Source organism: Rhinoraja longicauda, chromosome 20 (assembly GCF_053455715.1).
Source record: "Rhinoraja longicauda isolate Sanriku21f chromosome 20, sRhiLon1.1, whole genome shotgun sequence".
In the NCBI taxonomy this organism is placed as follows: domain Eukaryota; kingdom Metazoa; phylum Chordata; class Chondrichthyes; order Rajiformes; family Arhynchobatidae; genus Rhinoraja; species Rhinoraja longicauda.
The window spans coordinates 20,442,498-20,469,232 of NC_135972.1; the positions used below are offsets into that span (position 1 = coordinate 20,442,498).

Here is a 26,735-nt window from a genome sequence, read left to right on the forward strand (position 1 = left end):
TTAAGAAGGTTTATCATGAGCGCAGTAGAGTTGGTTGAGGTCCTCCCTGCCACGGGTCGGTGCATCCTTGCCCATGTCTGGCCCGTCGGGTATCTCCACAGTACAGGTTAGTGGACGATAGCGCAGTGAGAAAGGCTTCCTGATATTGGAGGCATAGGCCCTGCTCAAAAAACACAATGCAAGGTCAACGTAAGAATGAAATGTAGTATTGGTTTTGGTTTATTATTATCACGTTTAGGTGGTGCATCGGTAGAGTTGCTGCCTCACAGTGTCAGAGATCCGGGTTCAATCCTGACAATGGGTGCTGTCTATGCGGAGTTTGTACGTTCTCCGTGTGACCGCGTGGGGTTTCTCCGGGTGCTTCGGTTTCCTCCAGCATCCCAAAATGTACACGTGTGTAAGTTAACTGGTTTCGGTAAAATTGGAAATTGTCCCTAGTGTGTTGGATAGTGTTAGTGTACAAGGTGACCACTGGTCGGCGTGGACTTGGTGGGCCGAAAGGTCTTGGAGAAAAGTGTTCTCCAAAAATCTGTATGACCACAAGGGGGAAGCAACTTGGTATTGGTTTATTATTGTCCTGTGTATGGAGATAGTGTGGAAAGCTTCGTTTGCAAGCTATCCAGTCAGATCACACTGTACCTGTGCACAATCAATCTACACACAAGTACACCAGGTAGTGCAAATAGAAAAATACAAGAGTGCAGAATATAGCGTTAGAGCGTTATACTATTATAGATACAGAGAAAGTGCAGAGTTTTTAAAAAGTGCAAGGTCCGCAATGAAGTAGGGTGGGAGATGTGGGCCACAGTCTACCTTATGAGAGGACCGTTCAGTAGTCTGGTCTCGGAGGAGACAATGTTCCTAAATCTGGTGGTACGTACTTTCAAGCTTTAGTATCTTCTGCTTGATGAGAGGGAAGAGGGAATGAGCGGAGTGTGAGTCACATTTGGCCATATCCCACTAAACCCTTCCTGTTTAGATATCATTGACACATAGGAGATCCTAAGGGGATGTATCCAGCATTGGGAGAGATTCAAACAAGGACACATAGTTAGAATATAAAGTTGGTAAGACAAAGTATTGTATTATTTTGGTCACCTTGTTATAAGAAAGATGGTATTAATGTGGAAAGGGTGCAGAGAAGAGAAGATATACGAGGATGTTGCCAGGAATCAAGGGCCTGCACTATCGGGAAAGGTTGGGCAGGCTAAGACTTTATTTCTTGGAGTGCAGGAGGCTGATGGGTGATCTTACAGAGGTGTATAAAATCACGAGGGGAATAGACAGGGTGATTGCAGAGTGTTTTAGCCAGGTTAGGCTGGATTCTGATTGGCTGGATCCAACTGTGACTCCACCATCTAATTGGCTGTAAAGCAGCATGTGGTATCCTGGAATGTGACAGGCGCTACAGCAATGCACGCCACCTCGTGTTCTACCGCCAGGGGTTGGTAAGCGAGCCGGGGTTTTGTTGGGGTCTTACCAGAGTTTGGATTTTGCATCTTCGAAACTCTCTGCCACAAAGTAGGCCGGTTGGTAGGTCTGGTCTTGGTAGTTCAGGAGGGCGGTGAGCTGGGGGTCAAAGTCTTTGTATTGGGGTTGCCCCGAGAGTGCGAACTGTACACAGAGAAACGGTGTGAGACCCGGTGGCTGGGCAGTACTGAGGGAGCGCCGTACTGTGGGAGGAGTGGTACTGAGGGAGCGCCGCACTGTGGGAGGGGCAGTACTGAGGGAGCGCCGCACTGTGGGAGGGGCGGGGGTGAGGGAGCACCGAACTGTGGGAGGGGCAGTACCGAGGGAGTGCCGCACTGTGGGAGGGGCAGTACTGAGGGAGCACCGAACTGTGGGAGGGGCAGTACTGAGGGAGCACCGAACTGTGGGAGGGGCAGTACCGAGGGAGTGCCGCACTGTGGGAGGGGCAGTACCGAGGGAGTGCCGCACTGTGGGAGGGGCAGTACTGAGGGAGCGCCGCACTGTGGGAGGGGCAGTACTGAGGGAGCGCCGCACTGTGGGAGGGGCAGTACTGAGGGAGCGCCGCACTGTGGGAGGGGCAGTACTGAGGGAGCGCCGCACTGTGGGAGGGGCAGTACTGAGGGAGCGCCGCACTGTGGGAGGGGCGCTACTGAGGGAGCGCCGCACTGTCGGACACTTCTCTCGGTGCAGCCGTTTTCTCACCATTAGCTCCCCATATGAAGAGAGCAGACCAGCTCCGTAGGCCTTCAGATCTCCATTCTGTTTACAGAGACCAAACTCTATTGTAAACCAGTAAAGCTGCAGAAACAAACACATTGAGGAGATTTGATGTGTTGCAAATCTTCTACAGATGGAGAGAGCATCCTGACTGCCTCACCACCTGGTTTGGCAACTCCAACGCCCATCTGAAATCATTCCCCTCTCACATTAAACTCATGCTCTCTAGTTCTTGATACCCCAACCCTGGTGAAATATGTACCTATCTACATGTTAATTTAAAAGACATTTGGACAGGTAGATAGATAGGAAAGGTTTAGAGGGATATGGGCCAAACGTGGGCAAGTGGGACTAGTGTAGATGGTGCATCTGGGTTTGGCATGAGCAAGTTGGGCTGAAGGGCCTGTTTCCATGCTGTATGACTCTCTGATTCTAAATGTTATTATTGTACTTGCCATAATTACCTTCTCTGTTGGAAGAAGGTTCCCCACCCAATTCATCAGCTAATATTTGTTCTCCAGAGATGCTGAGTTGTTCCAACACTTTGTGTCGATCTTTGGTATAATCCAACATTTGCAGTTTCTTGTTTCTGCCTACTCCGGCAGCTCGTTCCATATACCCACCACCCTCTGTGAGAAAAAGTTGCCCCTTAGGTTCCTATTAAATCTTGTCCCACTTACCCAAAACCTATGCCCTCTGGTTCTTGCTACCCCTACTCTGGGTAAAAGCCTTTGCATTCACATTAATGAATGTCTTAATTACTCACTGTGGACAGTTTCTCGATATCTTCATCTGCTGCTCCAAGTGATGCAAGACCAAGTTCCTAAAAGTTGTGGAAAAAGGAATAACATTACATTAAATGTCCAGGAGCTTGTGTGACTGGAGCGAGTCAGTGGAATGGGGGAGTCGCCGATAATTGATAGGAAGGCTGATTTGCTTCGCGAGAAGTGAGACTACTTGTGTTGATTTAAAAAAAAACAGCATGACACTTGCACAGTGGCGCAGCGGGTAGTGCTGCTGCCTCACAGCGCCAGATACCCGGCTTTGATCCTGATCTCGGGTGCTGTCTGTGTGTGGGGTCTGTACGTTCTCCCTGTGACCGCGTGGGTTTCCTCCGGGTGCTCCGGTTTCATCCCACTTCCAAAATTGGGATTGGCTTCAGTAAATTGTCCCTAGTGTAAGGAGTGGATGAGAAAGCGAGATAACATGGAATGAGTGTGAATGGGTGATCAACGGTCAGCGTGTACTCGGAGGGCCGTAGGGCTTGTTTTACATGCTGTATCTCTAAACAGTAGATGCTGCAATAAGGAACAAGACAAATAGGAAGGAATTGTAAAGGAGATCTGAGGGATAGGTTCATGACAGAGAGTGTCAGTGACATCTGAAACACCTGACATCTATTTGGGGCGGCACGGTGGTGCAACGGTAGAGTTGCTGCCTCACAGCGCCAGAGACGCGGGTTGGAACATGACTACCAGTACTGACTGTACGGAGTTTGCACGTTCTTCCCGTGACCTGCGCGGGTTTCCTCGGGGATGTCCCGGTTTCCTCCCGTGCTCCTAGTACGTACAGGTTTGTAAGCTAATTTGCTTTGGTATAATTGTAAACTGTCCCAAGTGTGTGTAGGATAGTGGCAGTGTGCGGGGATTGTTCGTCTGTGCGGACTCGGTGGGCCAAAAGGCCTGTTTCCACGCTGTATCTCGAAACTAAACTAAACTAATCTGGAACTCACTGCCAGCGGAGTTGGGATGAGAGATGAAATCGCCCTGTTCAAGAGGAATTTAGACATACACTTAAGTGAGCAGAGGAAGGAGCAGTGGTATGGCTGCAAGTTTTACCTGGGAGAACTGGGCAAATTCTGCATCTGCCAACATGGGGACATGGCCCAGCAACTCATGGCAACAGTCCCTTGAAAGAAGGAAAGCACAGTGTCAGCTTCATTATAAATATCATTTTGTGTCCACACTGTCCATTTTATTAAGGCTTGTCAGAACCTCCTGACTGTCCATTCCCTTCTGAAGGGTGACAAATGCCCCAAACCTGATTAATATGAACATAAGCAGGCCCTTGGGCCCACAATGTCTGAGCTCAACATGATACCAAGACCAACTCTTATCTGCCTGCACATATTCAACATCGACCCATTGCCTTCCGATCCCTGTGCCTATCTAAAGAAACCCGTAAAATCATTATCTTGTCTGCCTCCACCACCACACCTGGCAGTGCGTTCCATGCACTCCCCACCCACTGCGTAAAAAGACTTGTACCGCACGTATCCTTTAAACTTTGCCCCTCTCACCTTAAAGCTGGTGCTTTAACGCCGCACACTCACTGTCGCACTCACTCACACATTCATTCTCACACACACACCCTCACACACCCACACTCACACACACACACACACACACACACACACACACACACACACACTCACTCACACACACACACACACACACACACACACACACACATTCCCAACACATATACAAAAATGCTTACGGTTCAGGGGAGTGCATTGGGGATGAAGGGTGGCGGATGTATTGTGTGCACTGAAAGACTCTGAACGCCAGGCTGGCCAGGAAATCTCGAGCGGTGAGGAGTCCGGCCACAGGTCGCAGCTGAAAGCCTGTCCTGTCTAGGAAAGGAAGGAACACCGTCACGGTGGGTCTCGGTGTTGTTGGGTGAACCTGCTCGATTCCCAGCAACAGGCCCCATGGTTCTGAACCGCCCATCCACGCAATACCTGCCTTGCAAGAACGCGGAGACGTCCTGGAGCTGTGGGATGTTGTCCGCTCGGTACCCGCACTGCTCCTCCAGCAACCGGAAGGATTCCAAAAACTGTGTGCAGGCATGACTTGGGTACAAAGTGGTCAACTTCGAGTAGACCACCTTCCTAGAATAGTCAACACACATAATGGCAGAAACAAGGAACTGCAGATGCAAGTTTATATAAAGAACACTATGTGCTGGAGCACGGTGGCGCAGCGGTAGAGTTGCTGCCTTACAGCGAATGCAGCGCCGGAGACTCAGGTTCGATCCTGACTACGGGCGCCGTCTGTACGGAGTTTGTACGTTCTCCCCGTGACCTGCGTGGGTTTTCTCCGAGGTCTTCGGTTTCCTCCCACACTCCAAAGGCGTACAGGTATGTAGGTTAATTGACTGGGTAAATGTAAAAATTGACCCTAGTGTGTGTAGGATAGTGTTAATGTGCGGGGATCGCTGGGCGACGCGGACTCGGTGGGCCGAAGGGCCTATATCCGCGCTGTGTCTCTAAAAAAAACTCAGTGAGTCAGGCAGCATCTCTGGAGAACATGGATTGGTGATGTTTTGGGTTGGAACCCTTTCATTTAGAGATACAGTGTTGACACAGGCCCTTCAGCCCACAGGGTCCACGCCGACCATTGATCACCCTTACACTTACATCCAACACACCATGAACAATTTACAGAAGCTAATTAACCTACAAACCTGCACGTCTTCGGAATGTGGCAGGAAACCGGAGCACCCGGAGAAAACCCTTCCAGTCACAGGGAGAACATACAAACTCTGTGCAGACAGCATCCGTAGTCAGGATCGAACCCGGGTCTCTGGCGCTGTAAGGCAGCAACTCTACAGCTGAGCCACTCTGCTGTTATGTGTAAAGCAACTTACGCTGGGGCAGCGTACAACATTGTGTTATCCAACTATAGGTAACCTCTCATGATCACAAGGATATTAAGGCCAAAATAAGATTGCAGTGGAGATTAGTTTAACTTGGCACCGACGTCTTCCCTCAACCTCCAACAATGCAAGTTTATCCCATCTTTCCTCATAGCTAACCCAGACAGCATTCTGGTAAACCTCCAGCACCCCCTCCAAAGCCACCACGTTCTTTCTGTAATGGAATGATAAGAACTATACGTAATACCCCAAATGCAGTCTAACCAAAGACTTATAGAGCTGCATCGTGATTTTGCATTAAAAAAACTCATTTGTCTTGCGGCATTATAACAGGCCTTTTGGCCCACTTGCCCTTGTCGACCAATATGCCCCATCTATAGTCCCACCTTTTGGCCTATATCCTTCTAAACGTTCCTCTCCATGTACTTGTTTAAATATCTTTTAAATGTTGTTATTGTATCTGCCTCAACCTCCTCTGGCAGCTCATTCCATATACCCACCTTCTGAGTGAAAAAAGATGCCCCTCAGGTTCTTATTAAATCTTTCCCCTCTCATCTTAAACATATGTACTCTGGTTTTTGATTCCTCTACCCTGGGTAAATGACTGTGTATTCATACAATCTTTCCCAAAGATTCATTCGAGATCCTCACCAGATCGCTATCTCCTTTGCTGTGTATTCCACCCTTGGGATTGGTTCTCCTCTGTTGGAACAAATGCATCAAATATCATCTCTCAATTCTTATTTGTTCGCTATTAATTTTCACAAAGACATTCTAATGCATTGATAACAAAGTTTCAAACACAGCCCAGTGTTTGTATCCCAGTGCTATTCTAAATTCAACGCGTCGTGCAATGGCAATAACAAAACGGCATTGATCAAGATCATTCGTTACAGTCGCACCACTCTTCTAAATCATTATTTCAACAGCAGTATTTCTCACACTAACAATGCTCTTCTTAATCTCCTCTCAGATCCTTTGCACTAACTGTTATTCCATTTATCCTGTATCTGTACACCGTGGACAGCTTGATTGTAATCATTTTCTGGATAGCATGCAAACAAAAAGCTTTTCACTGTACCTTAGTAGATGTAACCATAATAAACTAAACTAAACCAAACTAAACTAAACTAAACTAAACTAAACTAAACTAAACTAATTTGTATGAAGGCAATGCAGATGCTAGTTTATACCAAAGATGCTGGAGTAATCCAGCGGGTCAGACGGCATCTGTGGAGATAAGGAATAGGTGACGTTTCGGGTCGGAATCCTTCAGACTTTATACCCTTCAGAATCTGACGAAGGGTTCTGACCTGAAAGGGCACCTATTCCTTTTCTCCATAGAGAATTACTCCAGCATTTCGTGTCTAAACTATGCTAACAACATTATAAGGGCTATGATTATTTTATTCTGTGAACCATTTAAAAAGATGAATAATGGGGCAAGGTACAGTAAGCTCACTGTTTGTATCCCAGTGCGAGACTTGCGATCTGCAATCTGCGTTCCCTGTACTCCGGATCATTGTGTCCCTTGAAAGGAAAAAGAATCCTTAATTACCCACTGGTTTGAACTTGTTGTGATCTGATGCTACTTTTCCAAAAATATGCAGGAATTCAATGTAGGTATTCAAACTCACTGGGTGGTCCTGATCGAAGTTGGGTTCGAACTTGGTCATCAGCTGTTGACACAGGTCAAGATCTCGTCTGCTTCTTGGAAACCAGGGGACTGGAAGTAAATGGAGTGGTGTTTAACAAGCTGAACACGTCTTTTATGAAAAGATAGACACAAAATGCTGGACTAACTCAGCGGGACAGGCAGCATCTCTGGAGAGAAGGAATGGGTGACGTTTCGGGTCGAAAGCCTTCTTCAGACAGTGCCTGAGGAAACGAGACGAGATATGGAGGGGTAAAGTATGAAAACGACAGGTCAAAGCAGACGATGCTCAAGGAGATGTAGAATGGTTCATTGTTACTGTAGCTGAGGGGGAGGCGACAAAGAGACATACAATCAGTAACATTAATTAGGACAGTGAAACTAGTCGGAAAACTAGGGTGGGGGGAGGACAGAGAGAGAGGAAAAGCAAGGGTTACCAGAAGTTAGAGAAATCAATATGCATATCACTGGGTTTACATCTTATATAAATGTGTTAACATCCCCATGTCAAGCAAACAGGCTAGATTTGGAAAGGTATTAGGTGTTTAGAAAAATCATTTTTGCCTCAGATCATACAAGGACATGGTCATTCACTGTGCCTTCTTACACCATCATGGATCTGAATCATTGAGACCTGTTACACCCCCTCAAACAAAAGTCTGCGATAGAGATCCTCACCTTCCTCCTCTCGGACAGTGCTGACATTTTTGGCCACTCTTTTCAGTGAGTTGAGCAGAAGGCTGACTACGGCACTGGGCAGCTCACATCTGATGAAGATGTCCAGATCTTCAGAGCTGGTCCTGCTCTTACTCGCTGCTCTGCTCTCCAGGTGGGAGGCCCGAGCTCCAACCCCCTGCAAAACAAACCAGGGGTCTGTCAGTTCTTCTGCCCAACCTGAATTGAAGGTCATCGAGTCATACAGCATGGAAACAAACACTTCTTGCCCAACTTGCCCATGCAGATCAAGATGCCCCACCTGCCTGTGTTTGGCCCATATCCCTTTAACCATTGTGTGCAGGAAAGAACTGCAGATGCTGGTTGAAATCGAAGATAGACACAAAATGCTGGAGTAACTCAGCGGGACAGGCAACATCTCAGGAGAGAAGGAATGGGTCATGTTTCGGGTCGAGACCCATCTTCAGACTGATTCACTGGGGGGGGGGGGGGGGGGTTGGCAACAGTAAGTGGGGAACTGGGAGAGTTTCTGAATCCCCTACCCTGTGATATAGATTGCCCACGATCCATGTCTCTCATGGTTTTGTATACTTCACAAACGTCACTTCTCAGCTTCCTATGGGTTGGACCCGATTTTTCTCTTCAGCTTTCTGAGCGCCAATCCCGTCTCCTACAGATCTGTTGGCTTCATGTGTAAACCACAAAACTCCCAGCCCCCTGGAAGCTTACTCACGAGGGTGTGACTCCCTTCTCTAACTCCCTTCTCTAACCCCCTTCTCTAACTCAGGCCAGCTTAGGGGCTCAGTCATACAGCGTCAGAAATAGTCCCTTCGGCCCAACTCATCCATGCTGACCAAGCTAATCCCATGTGCCCTGCCTTCGACCCATAACCTTCTAAACCTTTACTACCTGACCCACGGAGGTCCCTCAGCACTTTGTGTTTTGCTTCAGATTCCAGGGTCCGCAGTTTCTCGTGTCTCTTTATATTAGCTTTGGAAGTTGCTGCAATAAATCTTCCTTTCAAAGATAATCGAATTCTTCACCTCGAGACGGACACAAAGGGCTGGAGTAACAGCGGGTCAAGCGGCACCTCTGGAGAACGTGGACAGGTGACTTTTCGGGTCGGAAACGTCGACTATCCTTTTTCTCCAGAGATGCTGTCTGACCCGCTGAATTACTCCAGCACTTTGTACCGGTCCAAGTGCTTTTTAAATGCTGTAATCTTACCTGCCCGCAACTACCTCCTGTGGCTGCTCGTTCCATATACCCACCACCCTCTGTTGTCCCCTCGGGTTCCTACTTAATCGTTTCCCTCTTACTTTAAACCTATGCCCTCTAGTTCTTGATTCCCCTCCCCCCACTCTGTGCATTCACTCGATCTATTCCCTTCATGGTTCTCGAGAGGAGAACCACGTTCTCCAGAGGTGTCTATTGTTTAGAAATAAACAGACGCATTCTCCATGAAAAGAAAACCACTTGAAGCCGCCACGGATGGCTTCTCACCTCGAACAGTTTGAGGGCGAGGGAGAGTCCAGCGTTCCTGGCGTTCGGAAGCGTAAAAATGAAAGTCGCAAGAACCTTGGGCGGTTCCTCGTGGATCGGCGGGTCGGGCCGGTCTGCGGGCGAGGTGGCGGGGTTTTTGCTGCTGCTGTTGCCTACACCATCATCGGCCAGACTGTCCGGGGGACTCCGGGAGCCAACCTCGGTCTTCATTGAGATGATGTGAAGAGCTTCGCGGCAGGGTTGGAGCAGTGCACACAGGGGATCTCAGGAGACCCCTGATCAATCTGCGCTTGGGTGCAAAGGGTCGCCTCTATTTATTGGGACAGGGGCGAGTTATTCATAGCAATCCATTCTTCTTAGCTAAATGCGTGGGCAGATTCAAATGCCCGTCCGAATTGCGTCATTGTGAATAATGAGATGATGTTTAGATTGGAAGGTGTGTGTGTGTGGTGTGTGTGTGTGGTGAGTGTGTGTGGTGAGTGTGTGTGGTGAGTGTGTGTGGGGAGTGTGTGTGGTGAGTGTGTGTGGTGTGTGTGTGGTGAGTGTGTGTGGTGAGTGTGTGTGGTGAGTGTGTGTGGTGAGTGTGTGTGTATGTGTGTGTGTGTGGTGAGTGTGTGCGTGGTGTGTGTGTGTGTGTGGTGAGTGTGCGCGTAGTGTGTATGCGTGGTGTGTGTGTGTGTGTGTGGTGTGTATGTGTGGTGTGTGTGTGCGCGTGTGTGTGGCGAGTGTGTATGTGTGGCGAGTGTGTGTGTATGTGTATGTGTGTGTGTATGTGTGGTGAGTGTGTGCGTGTGTGGTGTGTCTGTGCGAGTGTGTCTGTGTGTGTGGGTGTGTCTGTGTGATGTGTATATGCGTGTGAAGGGGTGTCTATTGGGGGGAAGGGGGGTAAAGGTAAGGCATCAGATGAAAATACCCGAATCAACGAGGGGGTTAACAGACCCAAACCTGGAACTCCTCAAGTCCCGCATCTCCCCCGCGGGCCGTGATACCAAGACCCATCTCACCCTCCAAAGTAGACCTGCGCCGATAAGTCCACAAATGCACTGATGTCTTGATGAACGAATGCTTCTTTGTATTAAGTCTGAAGAGGTGGCCCGATCCCAAACATCGCCTGTCCATTCCCCCCACAGATGCGACCTGACCCGATGTCCCTCCAATACTTTGTGTTCAGCTCAAGCTTCCAGCGTCTATCGTTCCTTGTGTCTCCTTTACATTAGGGTTAGATGTTGCGAAAATAAATCTTCCTTTAAAAAATAATCGGATTCTGCATCTTAAGGCAGACACAAGAGCGCTGGAGTAACTCAGCGGGTCTGGCAGCATCTGTGGAGAACACGAATTTGTGACTTTTCGGGTCGGGATCTTCTTCAGACGGATGGAGATGTAGAAAGATCGAACGTCCGTGGTAAGTTTGAAGAAGGATTCCGAACCGAAACGTCGCTGATCTTTTCTCTCCAGAGATACTGCCTGACCCGCTGAGTTACTCCAGTACTTTGTGTCTTCCTTTGGCATAAACCAGCAGTTCCAATTCTTTGTCTCTGCATCTGAATGCGTTTGTTTTCGTTTGTATTTAGAATTATGAAGAGAGATTTTGAAATTCGTAACAGATCGGGTTTTTCTTTTTTTTTGTGTGGTTCGCCATTCTCTTTTATTTCATCCGCAGAATGGCTGGGGGAAATTTGGTGTCTTTCGCCAATACATTTACCCTCTCTCACCGTCAGTATTCCCCGGTGCGTTCCCCTGGTGCTTCGTGACGCTAAATTAGCGCGCTGACCACGGTTCTGAAACACAGCTCTCCATCAAACGAATGCACACGAAAAACGACCAGAATTTACGTCTCGAAGGTATTTATTTCACAAAATGCTGGAGTAACTCAGCAGGTCAGGCAGCATCTCGGGAGAGAAGGAATGGGTGACGTTTCGGGTCAATCAGGATACACCCCAGCAAACTAGAACTCAAGTACAGTAGGCGCTCGAGGCCGAAAGATCTTTAAAGTCATAGAGTCGTACAGCACGGAAACTGGCCCTTCGGTCCAACTTGCCCATGCCGACAAATATATGCCCTATCTACACTAGTCCCACCTGCCCGCGTTTGGCCCGATTCTCTCTAAACGTTTCCCATCCATGTACCTGTCCAAATGTCTTAAATGTTGTTATCTGACATCGCCAAAGACCCGGGCTCGATCCTGACGACGGATGCTGTCTGTACGGAGTTGGTTCATTCCCCTGTGACATGTGGGTGCTCCGATTTCCACCCACATTCCAAAGTCGTACAGGTTTGTAGGACAATTGGCTTTGTAAAATTGTTAAAATTGTTCCTGGTGTGCAGAACATGTGTTAGTGTGCGGGGATCGCAGGGCCTGTTTCCGTGCGGTGCCTCTAAACTAATCTAAAAACGATGCGCTGGTCGAGAGTTATAACCAACCAACAAATGAAACCAGATGGCAGATCGCGGTGTGACGCGCCGGCATCGATTCTCCCAAATGATCCTCGGATTCAGAATTCTGACTAATAAAGCACCGAATGGCCGGGGAAATTTTAAGTTAGATATCAGATTCGATATTGCATGCATGTCAAATTATAACGCATGGAGCGATTGGTCGCCCTCTCTAAATCTTAGTTCAACGAGTGACCAACCGCACATAAATTCCTGTTACTTCTACATGCACGGCTCCATTCGCGATTTAATGTGTTTCCCCCCCAAAAAGTGTGCAAGTGTTTGGACATATATGCAGGCATAAAACTGAACAGGTCGAATCATTTGAAAACCACGTTACCCTCTTGTAGTTCATTACGACGAATCTCCGGCGTTTTTTTATGGATAAAAAGGTGCCGGCACGTATCTCCTTCCTTGCAATTACTGTCTATAGATTCCTGTACAATGATTGAGCCGTTCAAGGATTGCCTGACCGCTTCATTTATTTAATACATTTTTATTTTTAAACTTTAGAAATCGTTTTGTAATATTATTTTTAATGATTTTATTTACCTTTTAGAGGTACCGTCACAAAACACGTCTCAGTTTAAAATAACAACAATAATAATAATAATAATAATAATAATAATAATAATAATAATAATAATAATAATAATAATAATAATAATAATAATAATAATAATAATAATAATAATAATGTTGTTGTTGTTGTTGTTGTTGTTGTTGCTGTTGTTGTTGGCCTGCGAGGTTTGGCAAGAGAGAAGTGGGAGGGGGAATGAATTTAACTCAGTATTTAACTCACTCGAGTACAATATAATTATTTTCTTGTTTCGGTTTTTTGTACTGAGAGATTTTTCAATGCGCGTAACCGAAGTTCAAGCGATCGCAGGTAGAAAGGTGAAACAAGAAAAAAAAATTTCATCTGAACATATCCCATTCCACAAACAGTTTGAACAGTTAAATCTCTGTAAATCGGTGTGGGAGTGCCTTGTATCTGGGTCCTTGATCCTTCGTTACTCTAACAAGCTATTTCCAACTGCGAAATCAAGCGGGCGCGGACATGGGGAATGTGGAGTGAGCTGTTATTATTCTGGCTTAAACCGAAGATATCATCCTTACTTGTTTGCATATCTTTCGTTCATTCTTCTGTATCTCTCTACATCATCGTCAATATCTCTCGTTTTCCTTCCCCCTGACTAGTTTGAAGAAGGGTCTCGATTCGAAACGTCACCCATTCCTTCTCTCCAGAGATGCTGCCTGTCCCACTGAGTTACTCCAGCTTTTTAAAATCTATCTTAAGTCGGTGGCGTTAGTTCCGAGTCGGCTGGTCATTGCAGTGCGCGTGGTATTCAGTAAGTCACACAAGGAAAGCAGAGAACGTCAGACCGAGGTGGATATTACATTTTTTAGAAATTTGGCATTGCATTGAATATTATGTACTGAGACACAGTGAAAAGCTTTCTTTAGAGTCATACAGCGTGGAACCGTGCCCTTCGACCCAACTTGCCCACGTTGACCAAGATGCCCCATCTACACTCGTTCCACTTGCCCGCGCTTGCCCATATTCCTCTAAACCTGTGCTATCCACGTACCTGTCTAAATGCCTCCTAAATGTCATGATCGTACCTGCCTTTGATAAGGTCCCGCACGGGAGATTGGTGATTAAAATTAGAGCACATGGTATTGGGGGTAGGGTGTTGACATGGATAGAAAATTGGTTGGCAGACAGGAAGCAAGGAGTAAACGGGTCCTTTTCAGAACGGCAGGCAGTGGCGAGTGGAGTGCCGCAAGGCTCGGTGTTGGGGCCGCATATATTAATGATTTGGAAGAGGGAATTAGAAGCAACACTAGCAAGTTTGCGGATGACACAAAGCTGGGTGGCAGTGTGAACTGTGAAGAGGATGTTAGGAGGTCGCAGGCTGACCTGGACAGGTTGAGTGAGTGGGCAGATGCGTGGCAGATGCAGTATAATATAGATAAATGTGAGGTTATCCACTTTGGCGGCAAAAACAAGGAGGCAGATTATTATCTCAATGGAATTAGGTTAGGTAAGGGGTAAGTGCAGCGAGACCTGGGTGTCCTTGTACACCAGTCACTGAAAGTTGGCGTGCAGGTACAGCAGGCAGTGAAGAAAGCTAATGGAATGTTGGCCTTCATAACAAGAGGATTTTAGTATAGGAATAAAGAGGTTCTTCTGCAGTTGTATAGGGCCCTGTTAAGACCTCTTCTGGAGTATTGTGTACAGTTTTGGTCTCCTGATTTGAGGAAGGACATCCTTGTAATTGAGGCAGTGCAGCGTAGGTTCACGAGGATGGCGGGACTGACATATGAGGAAAGATTGAAAAGACTGGGCCTGTATTCACTGGCGTTTAGAAGGATGAGAGGGGATGTTATAGAAACATATAAAATTATAAAAGAACTGGACAAGCTCGATGCAGGAAAAATGTTCCCAATGTTGGGCGAGTCCAGAACCAGGGGCCACAGTCTTAGAATAAAGGGGAGGCCATTTAAAACTGAGGTGAGAAAACACTTTTTCACCCAGAGAGTTGTGAATTTGTGGAATTCTCTGCCACAGAGGGCAGTGGAGGCCAAATCACTGGATGGATTTAAGAGAGAGTTAGATAAAGCTCCAGGGGCTAGTGGAATCAAGGGATATGGGGAGAAAGCAGGCACGGGTTATTGATTGGGGACGATCAGCCATGATCACAATGAATGGCGGTGCTGGCTCGAAGGGCCGAATGGCCTCCTCCTGCACCTATTTTCTATGTTTCTGCCTCAAATACCACCTCCGCCAACTGGTTCCATACACCCACCACCCTCTGTGTAAAAAAGTTACCCCCCCGGTTCCTATTAAATCTTTTTTCCCTCACCTTAAACCTATGTCCTTTGGCTCTCGAATCCAATTAAATCCGATCACACTACACATGAATGCAATCAAGCCTTGCGCACGAACAACAGAAAAAAAGACACAAAGTGCTGGAATAACTCAGCGGGTCAGGCAGCATCTCTGGAGAACGTGTTCATATATGGGCTGCATTTTCCCCCTATCCATGTTCTCCAGAGATGCTGTCTGATCCGCTGAGTTACCCCAGCACTTTGTATCTTTTTCTGTCATAGAAAGGATTTCAGTTCCATTTTCGCTCTCCGTTTTACAAACAGGAAGTATTTTCGCGTATCCATTTCTGATTTCCTTCGGGTTTGACGCGTTCCCGGGTTCATTAGGACTGATAATTATCTTCAGGGATCAGCTTTCAACGAAGTTTGGTCTTGGATTGAAATTAAAACTTCCCCATAAACGGCGAACGAATTCAGTCAAACGAATGCCCGTTGTGGGATTACTGCGCCGAGATAATTTACTGTGCAGAAAAAAACTCTCAGAATCACTTTCAGTAAAACATATCATACCTTCGGCTTGGGTGGATATCTGGGTTAAATGGCAAATTAAAAAGAAAAACGCAACAGTCGCTGAAAACCTAAAATACAACGGCAAAGATAGATAGACACGGGTCCCGATACAAAAAGTCATCCATCTCCAGAGATGCTGCCTGACCCGCTGTTACTCCAGCACTTTGTGTCTATCTTTGGTGTAAACCAGTTCTTTGTTTCTTTATACGAATCGAACCTGGGTCTCTGGGCTGTAAGGCAGCAACTCTACCGATCTAATGTACCATATTCTCAACATAATTTCTCTACTCTGAAGAGGAGATGATCACTACAGACTTGTGTTATGCTGTTCTATGTTCTATGATAGAAACATTTTCATGTTGCGTTTGACTGACTTCATGAAACGTCTCCTTGACCTTCCTTGTTCCAATCTCAACCCCTGGTATGAACGTTTCTCTATAACTATTTTGGCACAATCCATTTGTGCAATGATCTGGTTTTGTTTGGTAACTTTAGGATTAGGTTTAAATTAATTATTGTCGTGTGTAACAAGGTACATTGAAAAACATTGTTTTGCAAGCCATCCAATCCGATCAGATAATACTGTACACACATACAATTAAGTCAAACTCAAGTACAATAGGCAGAGTGATGGGGAAGGTACAGAGAACATAGTTCTCAGCACCATAGTGCATCAGTCCCAGAGAGAAAGTCTAATGTCCGTAATGGGGTAGAGGTGAATCGGACAGTACCCTAGCTTGTGGAAGGACCATTCAGAAGCCTAACAACAGAGGGGAAGAAGCTGTTTCTGAGTGTGGTTTCAAGCTACTGGACCAACTGCAGACGGGACCAGGAGAAGAAGGCATATCAAATATTTGATTATGTTGCCGGATTTTCTGATGGTAGGGATTCTGTTCCATATGACTTTCCCCTAAGACTGAAGTACAGGAATGTACAACGAAGTGAATGCCAAAATTTAAGTTTTTGTAATATCCAAGAGAATGAAATTGCTGACATAAACTGTGTTGGGAAATAAAAACAACAAAGATGTGCAAACATAACTTCTTACACTATTTTATTAGATACAATAGTACATTTATAATACGACAGGCATAACATGCACTTCTTTTTTTACACTACAAATTATTGGTCCATTTATCATGAGCAGATCCTATATATGTTTGTAGTGAGCTGAAATTACTTTAGCTTGAAACAATAGAACATGAAATATTAAGGATTACGTCTTCAATTTTTTAATATAATACTGGGAAGGATCTGTGAAGATAGCCACCACAGTGGCGAAAAGTTACTAATTCAGCAAGTGAAGTTAAGCAAACAAGAATTTCCCTTTCGTCCCCCACTCTTTCCCCTCCCCCCTATCCACTTCCACCCATAGCTGATAGAGCTGCTGCCTTACAGAAACACAGGTTCGAGCCTGACTATGAGTGCTGTCTGTAATGCGGTTGTACATTCTCCCTGTGACTGTGTGAGCCTTCTCTGGGTGCTCAGATTTCCTCCCACATTCCAAAGACATACAGGTTTTGTAGGTTAATTGGCTTCTGACAATTGTCGATAGTTTAGGATAATTAGTTAATTGGCTTTGATAAAATTGTAAATCATTCCAAGTGTGAACGATAGTGCTAGTGTATGCGATGATCGCCGGTTGGCGTGGACTCGGTGGGCCAAAGGGCCTGTTTCCACGCTGTATCTGTGTATCTCTAAACTCATCCAAAAATATTTGTAGATAAACTCCGCAGTAAAACACTTGCCCCGCACATTTCTTTTATGCTTTGCCCCTCTCACCTTAAAGCTATGCTTGCTGGTATTTGAATTTTCCATCCTGGAAAAAAATATTTTGACTGTTTACCAGATCAATGCTTCTGATAATTTTATATACTTCTATCAGGTCATTTTGAAGTAAACTCAAATTGCAGCAAGCTTGGATCTTTTTATTCAAAAAGCTTGATCAGAGATATTCAAGGTTCGGGGGATGGAAAAACAAGTTTTAAAATGGAGCCACTTTACGTAAATATGCCTTTACTCAATAGGATGCTCAGGTGTGTTGGGTTCAGATGAGAGACATTACTCTCTTGTGTTGTTGTAGCAGCTGAGACGAGCTGCTTCACTGGACAGACAGTCTAAAGGGCTACTGAGTATCACGCTCACAGTTGTCTTAACATGAAAAAAAATTACCCTTGCAAAACCCAAATATTCAGCTTACATTCCAAAACCATCTCCCGTTATAGAGTGAATTTGGAACAAATATAAAAAACAGCAGAGGGAAAAGATGCAACGACTAATAGATTCAGTTATATATTTCCGTCAGAATGGTATTTGCATAAAGAATCTTTTCTCTTTCACAAGGCATCTGGTATAACCGTAGAATGATAAACACAATTTTACAGATTTTTTTTTACTCTGTTACAATTTTTTAGATATTAACCAGTCAATTGCATCTCCGTTTTCAAGGTTTATTGATGCTGAAAAAACATTCTTTCTTATATGGAAATAATATAGAACACATAGTGATGGGGGAACTCAGCGAGTCGGGCAGCATCCGTGGAGGGAACGAACAACAACTTTTTCATGTCAGGATCCTTCTTCAGACTGATGGAGTAGGGAGAAGACAGCTGAGGAAGAGAGGTGGGGGTGGGATAAAGCCTGGCAAGTGATGGGTGGAAACAAAGAACTGGAAATGCTGACTTATACAAAAGATAGACACAAAGTGGTGGAGTTGCTCAGTGGGTCAAGCAGCATCTCCGGAGAAACAGCATCATTGACCTTTTTAGGAGTTTCAGTCTGAAGAAGGGTTTCAACCTGAAACGGCACCTATCCTTTACTTCTGGAGATGCTGCCTGACCCGCTGAGTTATTCCAGCATTTCGTCTATCAGGTGAATACAGACTGTGGGAAGGGGGGTTTGATTGGGGATGGAGTAATTGACAAAGGCTAGAAGTGAAATGGAGACAAAAAGGGGTTTGATAAGGGAGGGGAGGACCTGACCCCTACCTCTCTTTTCCAGCTTTCTTTCCCTCTACCCCAGCAGCCTGAAGAAGAGTCTACACTTGAATTGTCATCTACCCATTTCCCTCCACAGATGCTGCCTGACCCGCTGAGATCCTCCAGCACTTAGTGTTTTGAATTGTGATTGGTCAGATAGGTCTTTGAAAGGGCATAACATAGGTAGCATGGAGATGTCTTGTGACCCAACAAGACGAAGTCCAACAGCTTCTGCTGAAGATACAACTTTTCAATAAACTTCAGCTTTGTAGGTTTTGGTCAGGGAGTGGTAACCTCCCCCAACAAGTTGTCAGGAGAGGAGGACAAATTGTACAATGAGGAGGGGGAAGGAGAGTGTGTGGCTTAGATCAGGATGGGCTGAATGAACCTATCCCAGTCCATACAATGTAGAATATTCCTGAACCGTTCGTTATATCTTGCCTTTCACGGGATGCCTTTGGTCATGGTGAACTTCATTCAAACTTCTTCAGAGCATGGGTGAGAATCCCCATTTCACCTGGAAATTTTAAATAACAATGGTTAGGTTTGCATTTGAAGTTTAGAAAGTTTATGTTCATAAGACATAAAGGGCAACAAAAAAAAACACTCAACGTATTAGTGTTTGGTTATCAACATGCAACATCTACCATTACCCATGGCTGCATCTCTCCCTTCCTGTACTGGCTTTTAATCCCTGTAACCTTCCCGAGACCCCAACCTTTCCTACTGCCATCACCACATTGTTGGCTGCTGAGCCCCTGCCTGCCTGTTTGTTCTTTCCTAACAGGAAGAACCTCTCAGTTTTGCTGTAATCCAAAACCCCTCCAGCAGTTAACGGTAAACCTCTACCCTTTGTACCTTGTTCAATAAGTTCATAAGTTATAGGAGCAGAATTAGGTCATACAGCCCACCAAATCTACTCCGTCATTCAATCATGACTGATCTATCTTTCCCTCTCAACCTCACGCTCCTGCCTCCTCCCCATAACCCCTGACACCCTTACTAATCAAGGATCTGTCAATCCCCACCTTAAAAATACCTAATGACTTGGCCTCCATAGCCATCTGTGGCAATGAATTCCACAGATTCACCATGCTCTGGCTTAAGAAATTGCTCCACATCTCCTTTTTAAAGGTACGTCCTTTTATTCTGAGGCTGTAGGCTCTCCCACTAGTGGAAACAACCTCTCCACATCCACTTTATTCGGCCTTTCACTATTTGGTAAGTTTCAATGAGGTTCCCCCCTCATCCTTCTAAATCATGAGGTTCACAACACATTACATCATATTGGAAACCAACCTGGTTGTGATAATGCACAATATCCTTTTCTATTACATTTCTTGTCATTGAAATTCCATTTGACTATTTGTTTTATTCATTATTTCCTCATGCTGTCTTTTGTGAATGGTATCCATTATTCCATGTTATTTTTCCTTTTGTGCTTTTTCTCTCTTCTCCCATTTTCAGAATTTATCATTTCAGTTTTTTTCTACATTGGACTGCATCTGCCACTTGTCTGCCCACCCTAGTTTGCCATATTTCACCTCATATTAATAACATCACAGATTAATTCCCTTGGTTCTATTGCCATCATGCTTCTCATAAAAATGTTCCACCAGTACTCAGCTTTGATGCTGAAAAAACTTTATTTCTAGTTGTCCTCTACACCACTTCTTCCTATTTGATCTGACCATATTTACTCATTATCATATATAAATCACTGGCATTTATTCACAAAATGCTGGAGTAACTCAGCAGGTCAGGCAGCATCTCAGGAGAGAAGGAATGGGTGACGTTTCGGGTCGAGACCCTTCTTCAGACTGATGTCAGGGACGACGACAAAGGAAGGATATAGGTGGAGACAGGAAGATAGAGGGAGATCTGGGAAGGAGGAGGGGAAGAGAGGGACAGAAGAACTATCTAAAGTTGGAGAAAGTGGTAAAGTTCATACCACTGGGCTGCAAGCTGCCTAGGCGAAATATGATGTGCTGTTCCTCCAACTTTAGATAGTCTGAAGAAGGGTCTCGACCCGAAAGGTCACCCATTCCTTCTCTCCTGAGATGCTGCCTGACCTGTTGAGTTACTCCAGCATTTTGTGAATAAATACCTTCGATTTGTACCAGCATCTGCAGTTATTTTCTTATATATAAATCACTGGTCCATTACAGGTACTGACCTCTCCACCATCGAAGGGATCTACAGGAGCTGCTGCCTCAAGAAGGCAGCCGGCATCACCAAAGTCCCACACCACCCTGGCCACGCTCTCATCTCACTAGGACCATCAGGAAGAAGGTACGGGAGCCTGAAAACCATAACCTCCGGGGTCAAGGACAGCTTCTTCCCAACTTACCGCTGATGTTGTCAACTAGATCCTTTAACTGTTTGACGCTGTCCAGAACCTCAATACTTTGTGTGTAAGCGTTGTAACGGAGAGAGAAGGGGCGAGGAATACTCGCTGCGTATTTCCTGTGTTGGAAAATAAGGCAAATGTTAGCTGGATTCACCGAGTTCCCACATAACGTGATGAGGCAGAACTTGTTTCTGGGATGCTGACAGGGAGTAGTTCACAGGGAATATTTCATGCTGGGGTTTAGTTTTATTTAGTTTCGAGAAGCAGTGCGGAAACAGGCCCTTCAGTCCACCATCCACATCGACCAGCCCCGCACATTAACACTATCCTACGGACAGTAGGAACAATTTACAATTTTAACAAAGCCAATTAACTACAAACCTGCATGTCTTTGGAATGTGGGCGGAAACCGGAGTACTTGGAAAAAACCCAGGCAGGTCACGGGGAGAACGTACAAACTCCATGCAGACAAGCACCCATAGTCCGGATCAAACTCGGGACTCTGGCGCTGTAAGCAGCAACTCTACCGATGTGCCTCCGTGAAGTCCAGCCGGGAAGGCTATCTAATGGACTTGGACAATAAAAGCTATTTGGTATTGCAATTCTTAATGACAGACTGTTGAAAGGTCTGCATTTGTGTTTGCTATGGAAGGATTCAAGACAAAGTTTCATATCATTCCAAATACTGTAAGTGTGTGGGTGCAATGTTGGGGGATGTGATGTTATTCATCCTTACAGCTCCAGCTACAGCCCCGATGTCCTGTATCTGTACGCTGAGGACAGCTTGATTGTAATCATGTATAGTCTTACCACTGACTGGATAGCACGCAACAAAAGCTTTTCACTGTACCTCGGTATACGTAACAATAAACTAAACTCATACTCAAACTCAGCTGCATAGAGTGATACAGTGTGGAAACAGGCCCTTCAGCCCAATTTGCCCACACTAGCCAACAATGTCCCAGCTACACTGGTCCCACTTGCCTGCGCTTGGTCCATATCCCTCCAAACCTGTCTAACTGTTTCTTAAATGATGGGATAGTCCCAGCCTCAACTACCTCCTCTGGCAGCGTGTTCCATGCACCCACCACCCTTTATGTGAAAAAGTTACCCCTCAGATTCCTATTAAAATTTTGTTGCATGTTACCCAGTAAGCAGAAAGACTATACATGATTACAATCAAGCTGTCCACAGTGGACAGGTACAGGATAAAGGGAATAATGTTTAGTGATAAAGGGAATAATGTTTAGTGACTTGATTGTATTTATGTATAGTATATCTGATCCATTTGGATAGCATGCAAAACAATGCTTTCCACTGTACTTCAGTAGTGCTTGATGGTCAGCATGAACTCAATGGGCCGAAAGGCCTGTTTCAATGATAACTGATGTTGCGAAGTTTGGGCGCGTCCATCAATTAGAATCAGCTAACATAGCCATAGCTTTCATCAGGTAGACTTTGGACATTAGAGATACAGCATGGAAACAGACCCTTCAGCCCACTGAGTCTATGCCAACCATCAATCACTAACACACTAACACTATCACGCATCACGCATACACTAGGGACAATTTACAAATTACAGAAGCCAATTAACCTGCAAACCTGCATGTCTTTGGAGTGTGGGAGGAAACCGGAGCACCCAGAGGAAAACCGTTTGGTCACAGGGAGACTGTGCAAACTCCACACAGCAGCACCCGAGGTCAGGATCGAAGACGTGCCTCTGGCGTGGTGAGGCAGCGGTTCTATCTCCGTGCTGCCTCAGTTGCTGACATTTTTAGTGCAGGTTACCTGACTTTATCCTTTGCATCTTCGAATGACTCGGCAACAAAGTAGACCGGTTGGAAGCTGGTGATGGGGTACTTCTGATTCGCTGTAGTTTCAGGATTGAACGGTCGTAGGTCTGGTTTATCCGTCAAGCAGTACTGCAAAGTAAAAGCCAATTTGTAACGGTGAACGTGAACGTAGAAGGGTAAATGTCAAGATGTGCAACGAGCAGAGGCGGGCAGACCTGAAGCTCGCCGAAGGAGGAGAGGAGCCCGGCACCAAAGGCCCTTATGTCGTTGTTTTGCTTACAGAGTCCAAACTCCACCGTGAACCAATAGACCTGGGAACAAGAGCAGGGCAAGGAGTTAGGCGGCACAACCTGCTCGAGCAAGTCTACACATAGTCCACTAAAAGCTTATTGCTGTACCTTGGTGCACCTTACAATAACCAAATTAAACTACTGTCTACACTACCCCCTCTATGGGCACATGGAAACACAGAGAATAACCATAATGTTACACGCACGTATCATCAAACACACATACTAATATCATGCACACATATCATAATGTTATACACATATATGTAATGTCATTCACACATACACTGATCAGCCAAAACATTATGGCCTCATGAGTCAAAACATTATGACTGCCTGCCTAAAATGCTGTTGGTCCTCCGTGTGGAATCAGTGTTATTCACTTTGCCTGTCAGTGGTCATAATGTTTTGGCTGATCAGTGTATACATAATGTCATTCATACATATACATAATGTCACACACGCACACAAAATGTCACGCACGCATACATAATGTCACATACACATACATGTCACACACACATACATATCACACACACACACATACATGTCACGCACACATACATGCCCCAAACATATATAATATCACACACACACAATGTTACACACATGTACATAATGTTACACACGCATACATAATGTCACACACACATACATCATGTCATACACACACACATGCATGAGGTTATGCACTTTGGGAGGTCAAATGCTAGTAAGACATAAAGTAAATGGTAGGGTCTTTAGGAGTGTTGATGTACAGAGAAACCTTGTGGTGTGAGTCCATTGTTCCCTGAAAATTGTGACAAAGGTGGATAAGGTGGTGAGAAAAGCATTAGGATAATTGCCTTCATAGGCCGAGGCATTGAGTATAAGCCTAGGTACTTTATGTTACGATTGTAGCGACCATAGAGATGGGTCCTGGGAGTCGAACCCTCAGATTGGCCAGCAAGGTCACGTGTGGGTGCGACCGTAGGGATTGGTTCACAGAGTGAGACCGCTGATTGGACAGCGCCGTCACATGTGGTTTTGGCGCCCAAAACCAGTAGTTGGGAGACTTCTTCGAAGTGAACAGTTAGAATTAATGGTTGTCTGTAATCTCATTCGTTAAACTTTGTGATCGAATATTGCTGTCGCAATAAACTTCTTCAACAAAGAACGAGCCTCCAGACTTGCCATATTGGTGACCCCGACGTGATCCAGCCGATCATCTATCATGAGTGAACAAGACGCCTCGCCTTTGGCTCCTAAGCCCGGCACACCGGAGTTAAGCGCGGTCAGCGTTCACCTTCCGTCGTTTTGGGCCCATCAACCACAATCTTGGTTTGTCCATGCCGAAGCCCAGTTTCACTTAAGAAACATCTTAACGGACGCGACAAAGTACTACTACCTCGTCAGCGCTCTACCGTCGGAGATGACCGCGCGGGTGATGCGGTTCATCATCAACCCTCCCGCAGAAGACAAGTACGAGGCACTGAAGGTACTCTTGTTACGAACCTTCGGATTCAGTAGGCATGACCGAGCTAAGAGGCTTATGCACCTACCAGATCTCGGAGATCGGCTGCCGTCCGTTCTCATGGCTGAAATGTTAGCGCTAGCAGGTGAACACACGGAGTGCCTCATGTTCGAGCAGGCATTCCGAGAGAAGCTTCCCGAAGATGTCAAAATCATGCTCACGGATTGTTCTTTTAAGGACCCCGTGGCATATGCAGAAAAAGCTGACGCGCTCATGGCGTCCAAATTAAAAAGAAGCAGCTCGATCAACAAGGTCTCGGCATCAGCCGGCGAGCCACAGCGGCAGCAAAATGGCGGCGTGTTTCCCGCCATTTCTCCAAAAGCCCGCCAAAAGGATCCGCACAAGCGCGGCTGGTGTTATTACCATCTACGATGGGGTGGAGAATCACGCAACTGCCGCTCACCTTGCACCTCGGGAAATGCCTCGGCCGATCGTACATAGAGGCGGTAGCGATTGGCCAGAACCGACGCCTCTACGTCCGAGACCGATTCACAGACACAGAATTTTTGGTTGACACGGGAGCCATAGTCAGTATCGTGCCGCCGACCGACCTCGAGACCAGATCGGGTAAGACAGGTCCTACCCTCATCGCGGTTAACGGCAGCCCCATCCGCACGTATGGTACGCGGACAATGTCCCTGGCTTTCGGCATCCGCACGTACGAATGGCCATTCATTATCATATCATATCATATATATACAGCCGGAAACAGGCCTTTTCGGCCCACCAAGTCCGTGCCGCCCAGTGATCCCCGTACATTAACACTATCCTACACCCACTAGGGACAATTTTTACATTTACCCAGCCAATTAACCTACATACCTGTACGTCTTTGGAGTGTGGGAGGAAACCGAAGATCTCGGAGAAAACCCACGCAGGTCACGGGGAGAACGTACAAACTCCTTACAGTGCAGCACCCGTAGTCAGGATCGAACCTGAGTCTCCGGCGCTGCATTCGCTGTAAAGCAGCAACTCTACCGCTGCGCTACCGTGCCAGCTACCGCGGATGTCAGCCAGGCGATCCTAGGCGCAGATTTCCTCTGGGCCTTTTCACTAGTCCCCGATGTCCGCGGTAACGACCTTCGACCCTCCGCCAGCAGCGGTGAGCCCGCCGCTCCGCCGGCCGCCACCCCGCCCCCGACCTGTATGCTGAGGTACTGGCGGAGTTCCCGGAGCTGCTCGTCCAACGGTTCGACGCTCCTTCTGCCCGGCACAGCGTGGTCCACCACATCCGCACCGAAGGGCCCCCCGTTTTCGCTCGGGCCAGGAGGTTACCGCCCGACAAGCTGGTGGTGGCGCGGGCAGAATTCAGGAAGATGGAAGAAATGGGCATTGTCCGTCAGTCCGACAGCCCGTGGGCCTCGCCGTTGCATATGGTCTCCAAAGCATCTGGGGGGTGGAGACCATGCGGCGATTACCGGCGCCTCAATGCCGTCACCACGGCCGACCGCTACCCCATACCGCACCTCCAGGACTTCTCGTCTGGACTGGAAGGTGCCGTGGTGTTCTCCAAGATCGATTTGGTGCGGGGCTACCGCCAGATCCCTGTGCGTCCGGAGGACATACCAAAGACTGCCACGATCACTCCGTTCGGGTTGTTCGAATGGTTGCGTATGCCTTTCGACTCATGGACCGTGTTGGTCGAGATTTGCCTTTTGTGTTCATTTATTTAGATGATATCCTGGTCGCCAGCCCCTCGGAGCAGGAACACCTGGTCCACTTGCGGACTGTATTCCAGCGGCTCCAAGACCACGGGCTCATCATCCAACCCTCCGTGTCAATTTGGCCTCCATTCTCTTGATTTCTTAGGGCACCGAATCACCCCTGCCGGCGCCACCCCTTTGCCCGAGAAGGTGGAGGCTATCCGTGCATTCCCGCAGCCCACCACAGTGAAGGGTCTGCAAGAGTTCGTGGGCATGGTGAACGTCTACCATAGGTTTGTTCCGGCAGCAGCACGGGTCATGCGCCCGCTCTTCCAGTGCCTCGCGGGCAAACCTGTAGAGTTAGTATGGTCCTCGGCCGCTGAGTCGGCCATTGCAGCAGCTAAGGCGGCTTTGGCAGACGCCACCATGCTGGTCCACCCGAGCGCCTCCGCCCCCACGGCCCTGACGGTCGATGCGTCAGACGTGGCGGTGGGAGGGGTTTTGGAACAGCAGGTAGGTGGCCTTTGGCAGCCCTTGGCGTTTTTCAGCCGGCAACTGAGTTCGGCTGAGCTGAAATATTGCGCCTTCTCTACTTAGCTGTCCGTCACTTTAGGTATTTCCTAGAAGGCCGCCCGTTTGTGGCCTTTA

The 26,735-nt window shown here is 46.7% G+C and overlaps 2 protein-coding genes across 2 annotated transcripts in view; both read right to left on the reverse strand.

Annotated features, from left to right (window-relative positions):
* Nucleotides 1-9,889, reverse strand: th2 (tyrosine hydroxylase 2). Its single transcript, XM_078417470.1, has 13 exons — nucleotides 9,680-9,889; nucleotides 8,478-8,597; nucleotides 8,180-8,354; nucleotides 7,485-7,573; nucleotides 7,310-7,377; nucleotides 6,499-6,549; nucleotides 4,931-5,080; nucleotides 4,687-4,818; nucleotides 4,026-4,095; nucleotides 2,954-3,010; nucleotides 2,173-2,268; nucleotides 1,481-1,614; nucleotides 1-160 (listed from the first exon to the last, which is right to left on the reverse strand). Exons 1-13 carry the CDS (start codon nucleotides 9,887-9,889, stop codon nucleotides 1-3), a joined length of 1,512 nt encoding a protein of 503 aa, XP_078273596.1.
* Nucleotides 9,890-16,556: 6,667 nt separating this feature from the next.
* pah (phenylalanine hydroxylase) overlaps nucleotides 16,557-26,735 on the reverse strand; it is a 43,971-nt gene continuing 33,792 nt past the window's right edge. Inside the window, exons 10-13 of the mRNA XM_078417127.1 lie at nucleotides 22,857-22,952; nucleotides 22,637-22,770; nucleotides 20,846-20,961; nucleotides 16,557-19,012 (exon numbers count right to left, since the gene is read on the reverse strand). Of these exons, the coding sequence (XP_078273253.1) occupies nucleotides 18,969-19,012; nucleotides 20,846-20,961; nucleotides 22,637-22,770; nucleotides 22,857-22,952 (390 nt within the window). The 3' untranslated portion in view covers nucleotides 16,557-18,968. The remainder of the gene's footprint in view (nucleotides 19,013-20,845; nucleotides 20,962-22,636; nucleotides 22,771-22,856; nucleotides 22,953-26,735) is intronic.